The sequence below is a fragment of the Lagopus leucura genome, unplaced genomic scaffold (assembly GCF_019238085.1).
Source record: "Lagopus leucura isolate 7727_CA_CO unplaced genomic scaffold, USGS_WTPT01 Super-Scaffold_100055, whole genome shotgun sequence".
In the NCBI taxonomy this organism is placed as follows: Eukaryota; Metazoa; Chordata; class Aves; order Galliformes; family Phasianidae; genus Lagopus; species Lagopus leucura.
Window position 1 is genome coordinate 1081248 of NW_024962301.1, and position 14482 is coordinate 1095729.

The following is a 14482-nucleotide window of genomic DNA, read 5'->3' on the forward strand; positions in this document are numbered from 1 at the left end:
GTTTAACCACATACAAACCCATACATCAGAGACGTATTTGCTCAATGGGACCCAGATTTGAGTTCTTAGGGGAAGCATGGGAGAAGCAGCAATGATCCTGCTCTGCTTCCCATCCCACATGACAGCATGGAAGAGCTCCACATTTCTCTCCCAGAACTCTGGTTAGGTGTCAAGGTGCCCTTTAACACATACTGCAACCATGATGCCATGAAATTTTGCATAAATACTCAAAGCAAAGGCAGGCTGAGAAAACTGGGAGCAACAGCTATTGCCTGATCAAAGAGGGGTGAAGAGAAATTGAAAAGGAGGGATCAGAATAGAGATACTCTATTGCCTCAAAAGCAGGGATAGTACTGTAATACCTTTGCTTACTAAGAAAAGGAACATTTCCTCTAGGAGTGAAGATTCCTGTGTTCTGTTTCAACCTTCAGTGAGATGGACCCAAAGCAAAGCAGGGGGAGGGAAAGAAGATGTAAGGGCTTGCCTGAGGGAAAAAAAATCAAGAGGAACCAGAGCAGAAAAATGAAAGTGAGTTTAGAGTGACAGTGGGACAAAGAGCAGAAAGAGGAGCAGGTGGGAAAGAGAGGAGGAAAGCAGAGGTGTGTGAGGGGGTGGTTCGATGTTCCCGTTCCTTCCATCTTAGAATATGGGAGCCTTGTTTTAACCAAAACACCACAGCAGGCAGTCAGACCAAGGAAGCCTCCAAGTAAGCAAATCTCCTGCTGAGATAAAGCAGCACGTCGGTGTTGATGTCAGTCAGAGTGCTGTTGATTCTCATCTCCGTGAGACCTCCAGCAGCTGGGACTGATGGGCATGCTGCCCCACCGGTGTCACAAAGCTAATGGATGCACATGCCTACAGCCTCGGATGTCACATTGGCTCTAAGTCAGGTGCTCAGCCTATCTTCACCCACTTCTCCCAAGTGTCACTTCCTACACACATGAAAGACAGCATTACCGTTTCCAATCCTTAAAGGGAGCTTAAAGCAGGAGAAAAATCAACTTTTTACACAGGTAGGTAGTGATAGGACAAGGGAGAATGGTTTAAAGCTTAAAGAGGGGAGGTGTAGATTAGATGTCAGGGAAATGTTCACTGTGGGCAGTGAGGCACTGCCCCAGGCTGCCCACAGAGCTGTGGGTGCCCCATCCTGGAGGTGCCCAAGGCCATGGATGAGGCTCTGGGCAGCCTGAGCTGGTGCCTGCTGCAGTGTTAGGCAGCCCTGCCCTGGCAGCAGCTGGAAACAGGTGATAGTTGAAGTTCTTTCCAACTCAAGCTATTCTACTCATACCAAAAGGCACATGAGATGCTTCTTGTGAAGCCACGATTAGAAGCAATCCCAACTACCTGAGTGGAGTTGTCTTCTGGCTCCAAGGAACTTAAACAGATTCTGTGCAGGGCAGGAACAGAACATAAATAGTTGGTGTCTGATCTGCATTCACCTTGATTCCCACTCTGAAGGTGCATTCAGAGAGACAGAGAACACACTGGATAAATGTGAGCTGCATTTTATTGGAAGCTTTGTTAAACTGACAAGAAATCATTTGCCATCCCTGAGTTCAACCATTAACAGAAACAGGTTAACTGTAATCTCGCCCATGGAAAACTACAGGTGAACCAACAGCTGCCTCCAGTCCTTTTGCAGCTATAATTTGTATTCTATTCTCTTAACTGAAATACACACTAGAAGGGTTTCTACAAGACAAGCTTCTCAGCTGGAATAGTTTTTTACTTTTCTCTGTTCTGTGACTTTGTGTTACACCATAGGTGTGTATGGGAGCTGCTGAGTCCCAGCCTGCAGCACTGATGGAGCAGCTGGGGAAAGGAGCCGGTCAGCCCTGGGAGCACAGGTGAAGGCAATTCAGCTGTGATAGGAAGGGATGGAGCCTGGCTGCACCTCTCTTAGACCTCATTTAAGGGCTGGCTGCCACTGGGGAAGGGTCTCTTTCTGAAGGTTCCTCCATAGTAAAGCTCTCCTCTGTGAACCTGGAATCTTCTGATACAGGTGAGCAATCTTCTTTCCTTCTTTTATAGCACCTTTCTATCATCCTTCTGTCGTTACATCTCTGGTGAAGCCCCTTTTTCCATCATACTGATCTGTCCAATTACTGCAAGGTGAAGCAACAGGTAACAGCAACAAACGTACCTCAATCTGAAGGCATGCTGAGAATTCTGGACTAAGACCTGTATTTCTAAACGACTATAGTGATTTATTAAGGAAAATCTCTTGTAACCTGATTGCCTCAAAAACAGAAATCATCACGTAGATAACACACATATTGTCCCAAGTCAGATTTCTTAGAAAATATTAGTTAGAAATGTCTTTTTAATCAGATATTGATCAAAAAATGAACAGCTGTGTACTCTCACATCACTCCCCACAGGTTCTGAAGCTGGCATTTTTCCCTATTCTGCATGTAGTTGTTTGCCCCAGGTTGTAAAACAATGTAGAGGACTTTAATTAAAGCACCAGTAACTTGCTGTACTCCATTTTTGTTGACCTGCTAAGTTAGAGAATTCTTTTTGTTTCCTCCCCCACCTCTTCTAGACTGGGAATAACCAAAGAACAAATACCACACTAAGGAGCTAAGCTAAAGGAACCAGTCTGTTTGCAGTTTAACCGACTAGTACAAGACAGAACAAATCCTAAACCTCAAGCTTGTCCAGCAAAATGCCGATGACAGTCAGAAAAGCACTTTTGAAAGCATGTCAGAAGTAAGACTGGTGTTGAGGATTTGCTTTATATTCAGAACTGACAATCCATCAATCCTCACTTAGTTTGCCTGAAATTCCTCTGAGCGATTAAAGCCCCAGCACTGAAAGGAGCTCAAGTGACAAACTGCAACTGTGAGTGAGATTGCAAGTGTAGAAACCATGACCCCCAACTCATCAGAAGTTTTGTACAGGCCTCAAACCAGAACTCTGGTCCACTATGTGAAGAATTCTTCATCCAGTTCTCCTACCACCACCATCACGGAGCAGCACAGCATGTGGTTTCAAGGCCAAAGACTCAAGTTCAGCTAAAGCAGCTGTAGTGATTACTACTTCACCCTGTGCCACAGGTTTCTCTTTCCAAATTGGGATAGCCAAATATCATACCTGTTCCTCATACTGCTGGCATTTTTCACTGGTATTATTATAAATGACAAATCTAGTTCTGTTGTAGATCAAGGAAAGACACGAGAAGAAGCAGCATTTTGGAACACAGATACATTTTTAATGATTTAACACACAGCATTTAACAACCAGGGAAGGAAGATGCACTCTCTGCCCCAGTGAATGGGCAGTGGTTACAACACACTGCTGAACACACTCTGAGAGGGAGCAGGAACTCCCACTAAAGCCATCCACTTTAAGTTGGTTCTTATGATTTCTCACAGTTACTGCTTCAAGGCAGAGATATCACCAGCAGAAGAATAAATACCAAGCTGGAAAAGAAATCCAGGGTAAGCCGTCAGTACCTCGATCTTTGCGCAGCGATGTGACACGTGGGAACACATCCCAGTAGGAATGATATAACCAAGACCAAGCCCATGGCCTTCACTTATGAAGTGTGGAAGGGAGGTGAAGAATCTCTTTAACGCTGAAAAGAGACGTGAGTAACCTCTGCTACCCTCTTAAGACAGCATCTCATATTGCACCTTCACCCTGCATCATGCTTGCTGCAGCAACTTGCCATGGGATGGCAGCAAAGGGGAGTTGTTTCCATCCTGATAAACTGCTCACGCTGCAGCCTTGGGAGAAACAAGACTTTCAAGAAAATCTGCTGACGGAATCAGTGTCTCACTTGATGAGTTCTGGGAAAGAACAATGAAAACAATGCAAGTGGATTTTATCAGGTGGTTGGTAACACTACTTGTTTATATCACAGAGAATTTTAATTGGAAACACAGGATATCTTGCTGTAGCATTGTAAAGATATCTTTTGCACAAGGACACTCCACCACCGTGCTTGTTTTTTAATAAGGTCTCTGTAGATTCTTTAAAATCTCTTTTAGACTGGGAATAGGAAGCAACAGTTTAAACATGCATATGCAAAGTCAGAATCCCTGAAGTGGCCTCGCTGCACAGAGATGGCTGGGGTAAAAACAGGGGAAATGAGGCTTTGCATAGCAAAAAACAGCCCAGTTTTGTCTGGTGCTTGGCCTTCACATAGTGACATGTAGGGAAAGCACAGATTTAGTCAATATCTTACACATTCTCTACCCATCTCCTCTGTGCTGAGCAGCCTCACTTAAGGAGTCAACTGTAGAAAACTGGGAGAACCAACTCAGTTCTGCTGCCATTCTGATCAGGCTGAAACTTGGGAGCAGCATGTCAAACAGCAAAGTAAAACACCCTGATGGTTTAACCAAGCTCACACAACACAGCTGCCCTCAGAGAAGGGCCTGCACCATATTCTAACATTCTAGCATATTTACTTCATGAACAAGGACGTCATTAGGCAAGGATCCTGGAAGAACTCCACCCTTCTGCCTCCTGCACAACCAGAAGTGAAGCACAATTGAATTACTGACTCCTGAACAAATTCAAGCAAATAAATCTTCTTTGTTTCCTGTCAGCGAGTGGACAGGCAAAGAGCTGTTTGCAAGGCTTATGCTCCTCCTCAAGCAAACTGCTGCAGAGAACTAAGGGGAGCACTTACAGACAGTAAAGGTCCCATCACAGGGAGGCCTCTGCTCTTCTCTCATGCTAGGGGACTTTGACAGATAACAACTCCATTGGAGTTTCAAATGCTTTAAACTCACTAAGGGGAACATAAGCACTATAGCCATAAAGCCAATACAAATCCTTTAGACTAAGGAGGGAAAAACACCAACCAATTTTAGTAAGGATGTAAAATATCCTTTTTACACGATACAAAGAAACAGGCTGAAAGGCATCAACAACTAGTTATGCAAAGCATCAATGCTTCCAGCTGGAAATCCATATAAACTGAATAAATAATTCATAATTACAGATGTAGTGTACACCATGCACATCAGGATAGCACTCCAGAGAAACAACAGGCACGCTTTACTCCCTACAAGCAAAGGTTCTGTCATTATTACTGCCATTCTGGGAAGTCTCTGGACTGCAGAGACCACTGAGCCTACAGGTACAGCTGCAAAGCTACATCAGACTCGTTTTCTATGATATTTTATAGGCTAGATCCACTCCATGCATCCTAAAAAACAAGCTACTGTAGAAGAACGATTCAAAGAACACCCCTTCTAGTGCCCCAAAGCAGGTGCACAGTATCAGCTGAAGAAAGCAAGATTCAGTTCCACAGAACTTGAGTCTCTTGCTTACTCCGTACACCTCCGGGTTGGCCACTGACAATACTGTAAACCATTTACACTGAGGCTCTTGTAAAGCAGCAGCTGTTGTCTTGCTCTTTTGGATTCCGGTCTCCAGTTCCTTCACCTTGCTGCTCAAATCATGCAGCTTTCACACAGGCAGCAGCTCGGGGGGATATTCTCCATAGCAGTACTTTGCAATTGGATCTCTATAGGTGTTCTCATGCTGCACACTCTGTTGGGAACAGAAGAAGAGACTTAAACAGTTCACACGTACTGTAACAACATACCCCTTCACTGAGGGTTAAAACCCAGAGTACAAGCATGCAAAAACTTCCCAAACTCTTCCACAGAGTACAGTACCTTCCGTAGTCAAATATCACCGTGCTCCCAACATGTATAAATACAGTTGCTACGTTACAGCATTTTCACACTGAATCATAACTAGTAACAATTCATCCCTATTGCTCTGTTCAGTATTCCATTTGCACAACACCTCCAATGCACAGTGTTTTGTAAGCACAACAGACCAACGCATCGTAGGACCACGGGTACTTTTCAGATATTACACATCCTGTGCCTTACCTGTGATGAAGTCCTACATTTTGCCAGACACAGCTCAAAACGATCTTCCACTGCCATGAAGAGGTTTTGGAAAGCCATAGCTGCCCGGTTCAAGAAACGTTCCAGAAGATGTTGCTACAATGGTCAGCAAGAAAATAATAGTGGCAATCAAAAAAAGACCTTATTTCAGTAAAGTACTCAAAACCCACCATAGCCTACGCAGTTCAAACCTCAGAGGAATACAGCTTCCAAGCAGGGCTGCTTGCTAGCAAGCACCTCAAAGTTAACATCATGACACCCCAGCAGGAGAAAGAGAATCCAGAGGAGCTCTTTTCTCTGCTTGGCCAGCAGAATACAGGGCAACTCTTGTACTGACTGGCTTTTCTACAGCTGCTTTCCTTCAGCAAACACATAAATGCCACTAAAGCTCAACTGCTGCAGAGCTCCCACTACTTTCTCTCCAAGATGGAAAGGATGGATTTTTTTGGTTTATTTTTGTTAAGCTTTTATTTATAGCTTGCCACAGGCTTCTCTCACCCTTCATGGAGCAGGAACCATCCCCTCTCAGGAAAAGGCTCCTGACAAGCAAGAGCTTTTAGCCCCAGCTGAAAAGCAAAAGAAAGTCTGTGCACCTTGTTGGGCTGCAGGCAGCAGGACACACAGTACTCATACACACTGCAGCAGCCATTGGGAAGGCAGCTGTCACAGCTGTACAGCTTGGTGCTGGGCACGTTGACATTACAACAGCCATTGACCAGCAAGTCCTTCCTCTCACAGATGTAGCCTGAAAAAACAAACAAACAAACAAAAAAAGAAATGAGAAGACTTGTTCTATGTACGTCCTATGGAAATGTTATAGGAAGAAATGCATTGCTTGACAGATTTGTTTTATTGTGATCCTCCTCAATTTGTCTGAAGTCCTACATAGCAATTATTTGAAATGGTACTCTAACATAGAGCTGAGCTGTACAGCAGCTCGGTGCTGTCTGCACACTACTATGAACCTCATTAATACAGTATACAGAGCACCATTCCTGATGTGCATAATATTTACGTTATATCTTATTGGCATACTTTACTGCTGGCACTGGAAGGGTAACCATGGTGATTATATTGGAACAAAACTGACAGATGTTCCTTTACCTGGTCTGAATCTGGGTAACTCTCTTTACAGTTCATCTTGAAGAAGGGACTTAGATTCCTGCAAACAAAGCAACTGTGATGCTCACTGCTTACAGGAGCCCTCAGTAGCCTATAACCACAGCATGCATCCTTATGGAAGCTGCACCACCCCTGCTAGACTGTGAAAGGCACCAGTGATTCTAGAGAGCTCGGTGAATCAGCAGAGAGCATTAACTCAGCAGTGCTACATTTAGTATTGATGCACAAAAGATGTGCTGTTTTTTATTAGCATTATATTTATACAGCCTTTCATTGCTGGCCAAGAACAGCCCAGCACTGGAGCAACTTGAGGCACGTGCCATGGCAGAAAAGGCTTCACCCACTGAACACCTGGAGTTAATTTGAGAACCTGCAACAGAAATATCCCAGGGTTTACAAGTGTTAGATGAGCTCGTTAGCTGCGGCTGAGCACTAATTGTGCCAATCAGGTTTCCTCGATTACTCCTGCTAACGCCTGACCACAGGAACGCACTGCAGAGGATGCAAATAGCGATGCAAATAGCCCTGCAAGCACCCAGCCTGCATTCAGCACTGCACGTTAGGTGCTGCGTGAGGGCAGCTGGCATTTGTTGGATGCAAGGCAGCCCTGCAAACAACACACAGCCACACACACAGGTGCTGTGCTCATCACATTAATATAACCACGGAAACTGCGACAGGTGAGGCCCCATGAGGAGCCCTTGTTACCAGGTGCTCCCATCAGCACTCAAACAGGCTACAAAGCATTCGGCACCGAGCGTACCCAGCTCGTCCGTGATGAACAGCTTCCCCTGCACGGAATTCCGGCACTGGTTGCTCAGGTGGCTGCCGTTCCCCGAGCTGAACTGCTCCTTCCATAGGATGGGCTGCTCGTGCTCCTGCACCTGAAGGAGGTTCCGGTCTCTCACCGTCCGTTCTTCCTGCAAGGAGAGACATCAGCGCAACCAGACAAACCGGCTCTTCCCCACCCCCCCAACACACGTCCTCCTCCAGCCCCGACCTGCTTGAAGGTGCTGCTGAGGAAATACACGAGGGACAGCCCGAAGACGACGCCGAGGACCCAGCGCTTCCTCAGCAGCCGCCGCCACAGCACGGCTCCGCACGGCACCATGGCGGCTCAGCCCGCCATCTCTATCGCCATCTCCTCCCGCGGCGGCGCCGCTCTCGGGGATCGCGGCCGAGCGCTTCCGCCGGCTGCGGGGCGGGGGGAGGCGGGGCCGCGGATGTGCGTGCAAGGAGGGGGAGCGGCCGGGCTGGGGGCGGTGCGGGGCGGCACGGTGAGTACGGGGCGTCCGGCGGGGGGGGGGGGAGGAAGAGAAGGGAAGGGTTCTACGGTGCGGAGGGGGGGTTGGTGCGTTGGTGGGTGTCTGCGAGCCGGAGCGTCCGTGTAGATGCGTCCTTAGCTGGGCGATTGGTGCGGCTTTGTGCTCCCGGCGCGGCCCAGGAGCTGCTCGTTGTGTGCCGCTGTTCCGTAGCGTGGGATGCGGGAACCTCCGTGAGACCTCTGGCTGCTGCTGGAAGGTGAAAAGTAACCCGGAAAGAGCGGGTGTCAGAGCTGAGCGTCTTTTGGGATGGAAGAATGGAATCATAGCGTCGTTTGAATGGGAAGGGACCCTTCAAGGCCATCTCGTCCTCCCCCCTGCGGTGCTCGTGGACACCCGCAGCTCCTCAGTGCTCGCAGCCCCGTCTCCTGACCTCGGGTGTCTGCAGGGTTGGGGCAGCACCGCCGCTCCAGGCACCCTGTGCAGTGCCTCACCGCCCATCACACAATCACAGAATGGCCGGGGTTGGAAGGGACCTCAGGATGATGAATCTCCAACCCCCTGCCACATGCAGGGCCACCAGCCTTCCCATTTAATACCGGACCCATAGCACAGCATAGGCCCATAGCATAAAAAACTTTTTCTTTGTATCCTGTTTAAGTCTTCCTCTTTTTGTTTGACACTATTTCCCCTTGTCCTGTCACAGCAGACCCCAAAGAGTCTGTCCCTACTTTCTCATAGCTCCCCTTTCAGTACTGAAGGCCTCTCGCAGCTCTCCCTGCAGCCCTCCCAGGCTCACAGCCCCAGCTCTCAGCCTGTCCTCATAGCTCAGTGTTCCATCCCTGGGCCCTCCTCTGGCCGTGTTCCAACAGCTCTGTGTCTCTCCTGCACTGATCACTCCCCATCTGGACGCAGCGCTGCAGCTGAGGTCTCACTGCACACAGCAGAGGGGCAGATCCCCTCCCTCGCCCTGCTGGTCATGCTGCTCTGTATGCAGCCCAGGATACAGTTGGCTTTCTGAGCTGTGAGAGCACAGTGCTGGCTCATGCCCAGCTGCCATCCACCAGTACCCCCAGGTCATTTCTAGCAGGGCCGTGCTCCATCCTTACATCCCACAGCTTGTCCTGATAGCAGGGGTTGCCACATTCGAGATGCACAACTCACACTTGGCTTTGCTGAACTTCATGAGGCCTTCATGAACTTCCTTGGCCCGCTGCTCAGCCTGCCCAGGTCTCTCTGTTTGGCATCCCATCCCACAGGCATGTCAACCACACTGCCCAGGATAACATCCAATTACATGGTACCTGACCTTATCCATAGAACAGTTTACATCTCTTGGAGCCTCGTGTCTTCAATACCTAACATTTGTGCCACCGTCCCCTTTATAGCTGATGCTAAAACAAAGTTATTTCCCCATAAAGCTGCATGTCATTTAAAACACTGTTCTCACCCTGCAATTACAATCCGGGAGACTTGTCATGGTTTGGGAAGGAATTGGGGATCCTCCAGGTTTCATTACAGGCAGTGAACCTAGAGTTGCTCAGTGGTGGGAGAGCACTGTATGCGTGGTTGGCCTGGGACCTTGGCCGTTTCATCACATGTCAATTGTTGTTCAGGTTAAAAGGGAACTTAAGGGAGTGTTGGTAATTTAGGTTATCAGAATGCTTTGATTAGAGTTACATTTCTGGTGCTCCTGATGGCTGCCTGTGTCTTTTTCCATAGCATTTGTTGCAAGTTACATTCCTCCTGCTATAGCTGATTGTTTTCTTGTGTGTATTTTATGTATGTGTGTGTATTTCTATGAATACCTAAAAGTAAACAATAGCATATGTATTGAAGATTATAAAATGGGATATGTGGACTGGCTCACTCTTTTACTTCCAGAAACCATAGAATCATAAGGTTGGAAACGACCTGTAAGATCATCTAGTCCAACTGTCTCCTCATCACCATTGCCACCACAAGCCCTAAAAGCAGTGTCCAAAAGTTGGCATCCCATGTTAAAACCCTGATGTTTTCTGTCCTTTGTGACTCAAATCCCATATTGTCCCAGCTCATCCTGCTTGGTGGGAAGACTGTGTTACTTTCCTTCTCATCCTTTCACAAATTCAACACAGTGTACCTGTGTTGATCTGCAGATACGGGGCTGCATGTATCGCAGTTTCCTGTTGCACACATGGATATTATTTCTGACCATTGCACAGGGTTTGCTAATGGCAATCTGTGGCCTAAAAGGGATGGGCTGCCTATTTAAAAGAGCGTCGTCAAGCCTTGATTGTACTTTTTCATTTAAAATGTTTATACATCTTCTTTTTTCCCCCTCAGTTTTGCTCTTTATTGCTCTGCAAGGTTCTTCACAAGAGGAGGAAGGCTGCAGAGAGCACACACTGCTCCACCTCACAGCTGGAGCTGCCCTGCGGGATGTAGGGCAGGCCATGTCACCGTACAGCTGCACGCCCTGGGGAGCTGCACTGTGCTGCAGAAGGGGGTCTGCCTCATTCCTGCCCAACATGGAGACCTGTTTGCATGTGCTCTCATTTGCCATCTGAAAGCTGGTTCTTCACAAGTGTACTGAGAAACAACTGCAGGCCTCTCTTGCGGAGAAGCAGATGGTTTACACCAGCCATGTCACCAACTGAAGAGGTTTCCCAGCTCTCTGGCTCAGTGGATCTCTGTTAGTCACGCTGGAATCGCTGACTGGCAGCGTTGATGTTGAGTGTGCTGTGTTTCAAGGTGTTGAGGAAAATGCAGAGACGGCACAGCAGCAACACTGACAGTGCTCCTCCTGAAAGGTACGTAGCATCACCCAATGGCCTGGGCTGAAGAGGAGCACTGTGCTCATCTAATTTCAGCCCCCTTCTATGTGCAGAGTCGCTAACCATCAGACCAAGCTGCCCAGAGCCACATCCAGCCTGGCCTTGAATGCTTCCTCTTCAGTTTTTCCTACCTTTTCCTCTGCAGGTGGCAGTGTTCTGATTTAAGTGTGTGGTGCATCTCTTGGTTTTGGAAGACAAAAGCTCAGAAGTGAGACAGACAAATACTTCCTGTGTGTGGGATACAGCCAGGTTTTCTGCTTGGGTTTAGAGACAGATTTACTTTTCTCTTTCAACTGCTGCCAACTGCAATGTTTCACGTTTGGTGATGCACTGTGGTACACATGCAGACAGCTGGCTCAGGCAGCAGGATGTTTGAGGCTCTGGAAGGGCAACCCACAGCACAGTGCTGCAGGGGTACTGAGCACTACCAATCCAGAAGGGTCAATCTGTATGAGCAGAGCCTTCATTAAGAGTTGGGGTGATTCTTCGTGTCATCCCAGAATCTGCATCTAGCTTCACGTACGTGAAGATTTAGATGCACAGTACTCCTAATTCACTTCTGTAATTATCACATCAACAAGGGAGGGTTTGCCACTCTTGTTGTTCTGGTGTTAAATGTCCCCTTGTGTTTTCCCAGAGTTAGTGTTGAATTTTTTTTCTCTGAAGAAGAAACTAATCTAATTAATGAGACTAAGATAGAACTAACAAATTGTATTGCTTTGGCTCAGCTGAGATTGTAAATGAAAGATCTGGATCACAAACAGTCGCTAAGTATTTTCTGCTGCTTTTGCAGGTAGAGGTAATACATGTCAGTGATGTAGGCTGAAGGCTTTCTAACCACAATGAAATGCTGTTGCCACTGACACTGTCACTTGGTTGACTTCATCGGGCTCAGCATTTCATCCATGTCTATTTTTGAATATATGCCTGGTTAGTTCCTTCCTACTGAGAAGTCGTGTGCCCTGGTAGTGTTGTTGCAAACAATACTTCTGTGTTTATCTGTCCCACCCAATGTGTTTATGTTCCAGAGGTAGGCCCAGATCTGTCGTGTTCTGTCCCTGTCTTGTGTCTGCATCCCTGCGTTGTAACCTAGGTGTGAGATCCAACATCTGGTTAATTTGAACCAAAGAGAAGTGTGCCTTGTCTTGTTGACTTGACTCCTTGCTGCGGAGAGACACTGGGAATGGGGTGTAGCTATAAGAAGCCTTATGAGGAGTTTACTTAGTGGGAAGGTGTGCCCAGAGAGGTTTGGAGCTGTCTCTGGAGTCAGATGAAGGCAGTGCTCTGTGCCCTGTGGGGAACCTGGGGAGGTTTCTGAGCCCATGGGGGAGAGAGTGAAGGCCCTGTGTGTGCTGGCTCAGCTTGTGACCACTGTTTCTGAAGCTGGAAATCTCCAAGGCTTCACACCAAGAGAGATGTGCAACATGCCTTACTTGTGGGCTTTGCCTCTTTCTGTGCTTTATTTATTCTTTAGTCTCCTTTTGCAAGTTAGAGAGCTCTCTGCTGTCTGCAGGGCGTTTACTGCCTGAGGACTCTTTCTGTGTGTTGCTTCTGTTGTCCCCTTGCATCCAAACTTACCACATGTTCAGTACTGCAGCATTGGGCTCAGGTGAAGAAAGCATATTTTCTTTTGGTGTCAGGGTGAAGACATCTAGAACTTTCTTTTGGAATCTGGCTATAATCTATGCAACAAACTTAGTAACAAATCAGTTCCAGGACCAATTCTGCCCACTGCCTGGTCCATCCATGAGCACATCTGTGTCTGTTTTGCTGAGAACACAAAAATAAAACATTTTTTTTCTGCAATTCAGGAATATATTTTTGTATTTGTTGGATTAGGGGCACACAGGCAGCTCTCAACAATTGTCTTTTCCAGCTGCCTCTCTCCTTTGCACTGCTGTCAGGGACAAGCAGTGACCACCCCTAAATAAAGAAGGAATACCTTGGGGGCAGATCATTTCTTTGAATTAGCATGATTGATTTGTTTCTATGTAATGAGTCCTGTCTTGGTTGAGCTGTGGGAAGGTCTGTTGTTGTTGGGTTTTTTTTCTATATTTTCTATAATTTTCTTTAAATCTTAAAATTACTATAGATGCTGAATTAGATACTAGATGCCTTATTTGTCTGGTTCCTCCAAAGGGAAAGGGATGGTCTGGGGGCTCTGGCCCTCAGAGGAAGGAACTGGTGCACTGTGAGCAATGCCAGCCCCTGGATCTGCAGCTGTGACTTTCCAGGAGCAAATCACATCTGTTACCTGCAGAACTGCATGTCCTGGCAGTGCACGAAGGCGATGTCAGGATGCTGTTAGGATGGCGCTGCGAGTTCTGTGGCACACATTTGTATTCCATCACTTTTCTCTCATCTCCTCCCTTTACAGAAACCGGAGCCAAACGGTCAGTTCTGAAACCAGCGTGGATGAAAGCGGAGTGTTTGAAAGCCTGAAGGCTGAGACTTCTTCACCACAGCAGCTGTTCTCCGGCCTGGCAGGAATCCCCTCGGGATCCATCACAGCCACGCCGTTCCAGTCGGGTTTGGTCCTGGGCTCTTCAGCAGGAGGTGGGGAGGTGTTCATTCAGATGCCGGCCCCAAGGGAGGAGGGAGCGGGCCGCACGGAAGGAGCCCCGTTTCACCACCGCCAGCAGCCCCATCATTTCCACCACAGCCATCACCGCGGTGCGTCCCTGCTGCACATGGCAGGAGGGGACCGACACGGGCATGCTGAGGAGGGCAGTGAGGAGCAGGCTGGGACCCCAGCACCGGCGCTTTCGGAGCTGAAAGCGGTGATCGGTTGGCTGCAGAAGGGCCTTCCCTTCATCCTCATCCTCTTGGCTAAAGTCTGTTTCCAGCACAAGCTTGGTAAGCAGCTGTCCTTTTGGGGCTGTAAGGGGACTAGAGGGTGGTTAGGAAGTTCTGCCTTGCTGGGATGTCTGATGCATCTATCCCCATGGCAGCGTCTACAGCACGAAGGGGACACATTAAAATGCATGCAATAGCAAGCTCTACTTTTTCACCTGACTTCCAATGCAAGCTGTTTTCATCTGTGTCAGTCCCATCTGTGTCAGTCCCATCTGCTCCTATCCTGATAAGTGGGAGATCCTTCCCGTTCCTGTTCCCAGTCGCTCCTACAGGGGCTGAGGATCAAGCCCAACAGCATCAGCAGTTACAACTTGCAGTCGACATCTTCAGAGTTCTCTAAAGAATATGTTTCTAGTTTCTATATTGGAGCTTGAGCATTTCAGCCCTTCAGTGGTCATGTAAAATGCACTCACCAAATCCTTCTCTTCTGTGACACGGTTTGTGTGGCATGTCTGAAGGTCCTTACTGGGTGTAATGTGCTGAGATTATCATCATAGAGAAGCCAGTAATGCTTGAGTTTACTCTGCTTATAACCCAAAACCACCAC

At 47.6% G+C, this 14482-nt stretch overlaps 2 protein-coding genes across 4 annotated transcripts in view; one reads left to right on the top strand and one right to left on the bottom strand.

The window, feature by feature from the left end:
* Positions 1–3192: 3192 nt before the first annotated feature.
* On the bottom strand, positions 3193–8176 carry SPRING1 (SREBF pathway regulator in golgi 1). The gene is made up of 5 exons (XM_042886220.1): positions 8002–8176; positions 7765–7921; positions 6473–6624; positions 5862–5975; positions 3193–5511 (listed from the first exon to the last, which is right to left on the bottom strand). Exons 1-5 carry the CDS (start codon positions 8110–8112, stop codon positions 5428–5430), a joined length of 618 nt encoding a protein of 205 aa, XP_042742154.1. The 5' UTR covers positions 8113–8176; the 3' UTR covers positions 3193–5427.
* Positions 8177–8249: 73 nt separating this feature from the next.
* Positions 8250–14482, top strand: part of RNFT2 (ring finger protein, transmembrane 2) — a 28374-nt gene continuing 22141 nt past the window's right edge. For all 3 annotated transcript variants that reach the window (XM_042886215.1, XM_042886213.1, XM_042886214.1), the window contains exons 1-3: positions 8250–8278; positions 10589–11055; positions 13457–13935. In XM_042886215.1, coding sequence (XP_042742149.1) covers positions 10973–11055; positions 13457–13935 — 562 coding nt within the window. In that variant the 5' untranslated portion in view covers positions 8250–8278; positions 10589–10972. The remainder of the gene's footprint in view (positions 8279–10588; positions 11056–13456; positions 13936–14482) is intronic.

Bases quoted from the DNA above. Each gene is read 5' to 3' on its own strand.
- SPRING1 (XM_042886220.1), bottom strand. From the start codon at position 8,112: ATGGTGCCGTGCGGAGCCGTGCTGTGGCGGCGGCTGCTGAGGAAGCGC. The intron at 5,976-6,472 runs GTGCACAGACTT...TGACCATTGTAG, and splicing joins GCTGCCTGCAGCCCAACAAG to CAACATCTTCTGGAACGTTT. The intron at 5,512-5,861 runs GTAAGGCACAGG...TGTTCCCAACAG, and splicing joins AATGTAGGACTTCATCACAG to AGTGTGCAGCATGAGAACAC.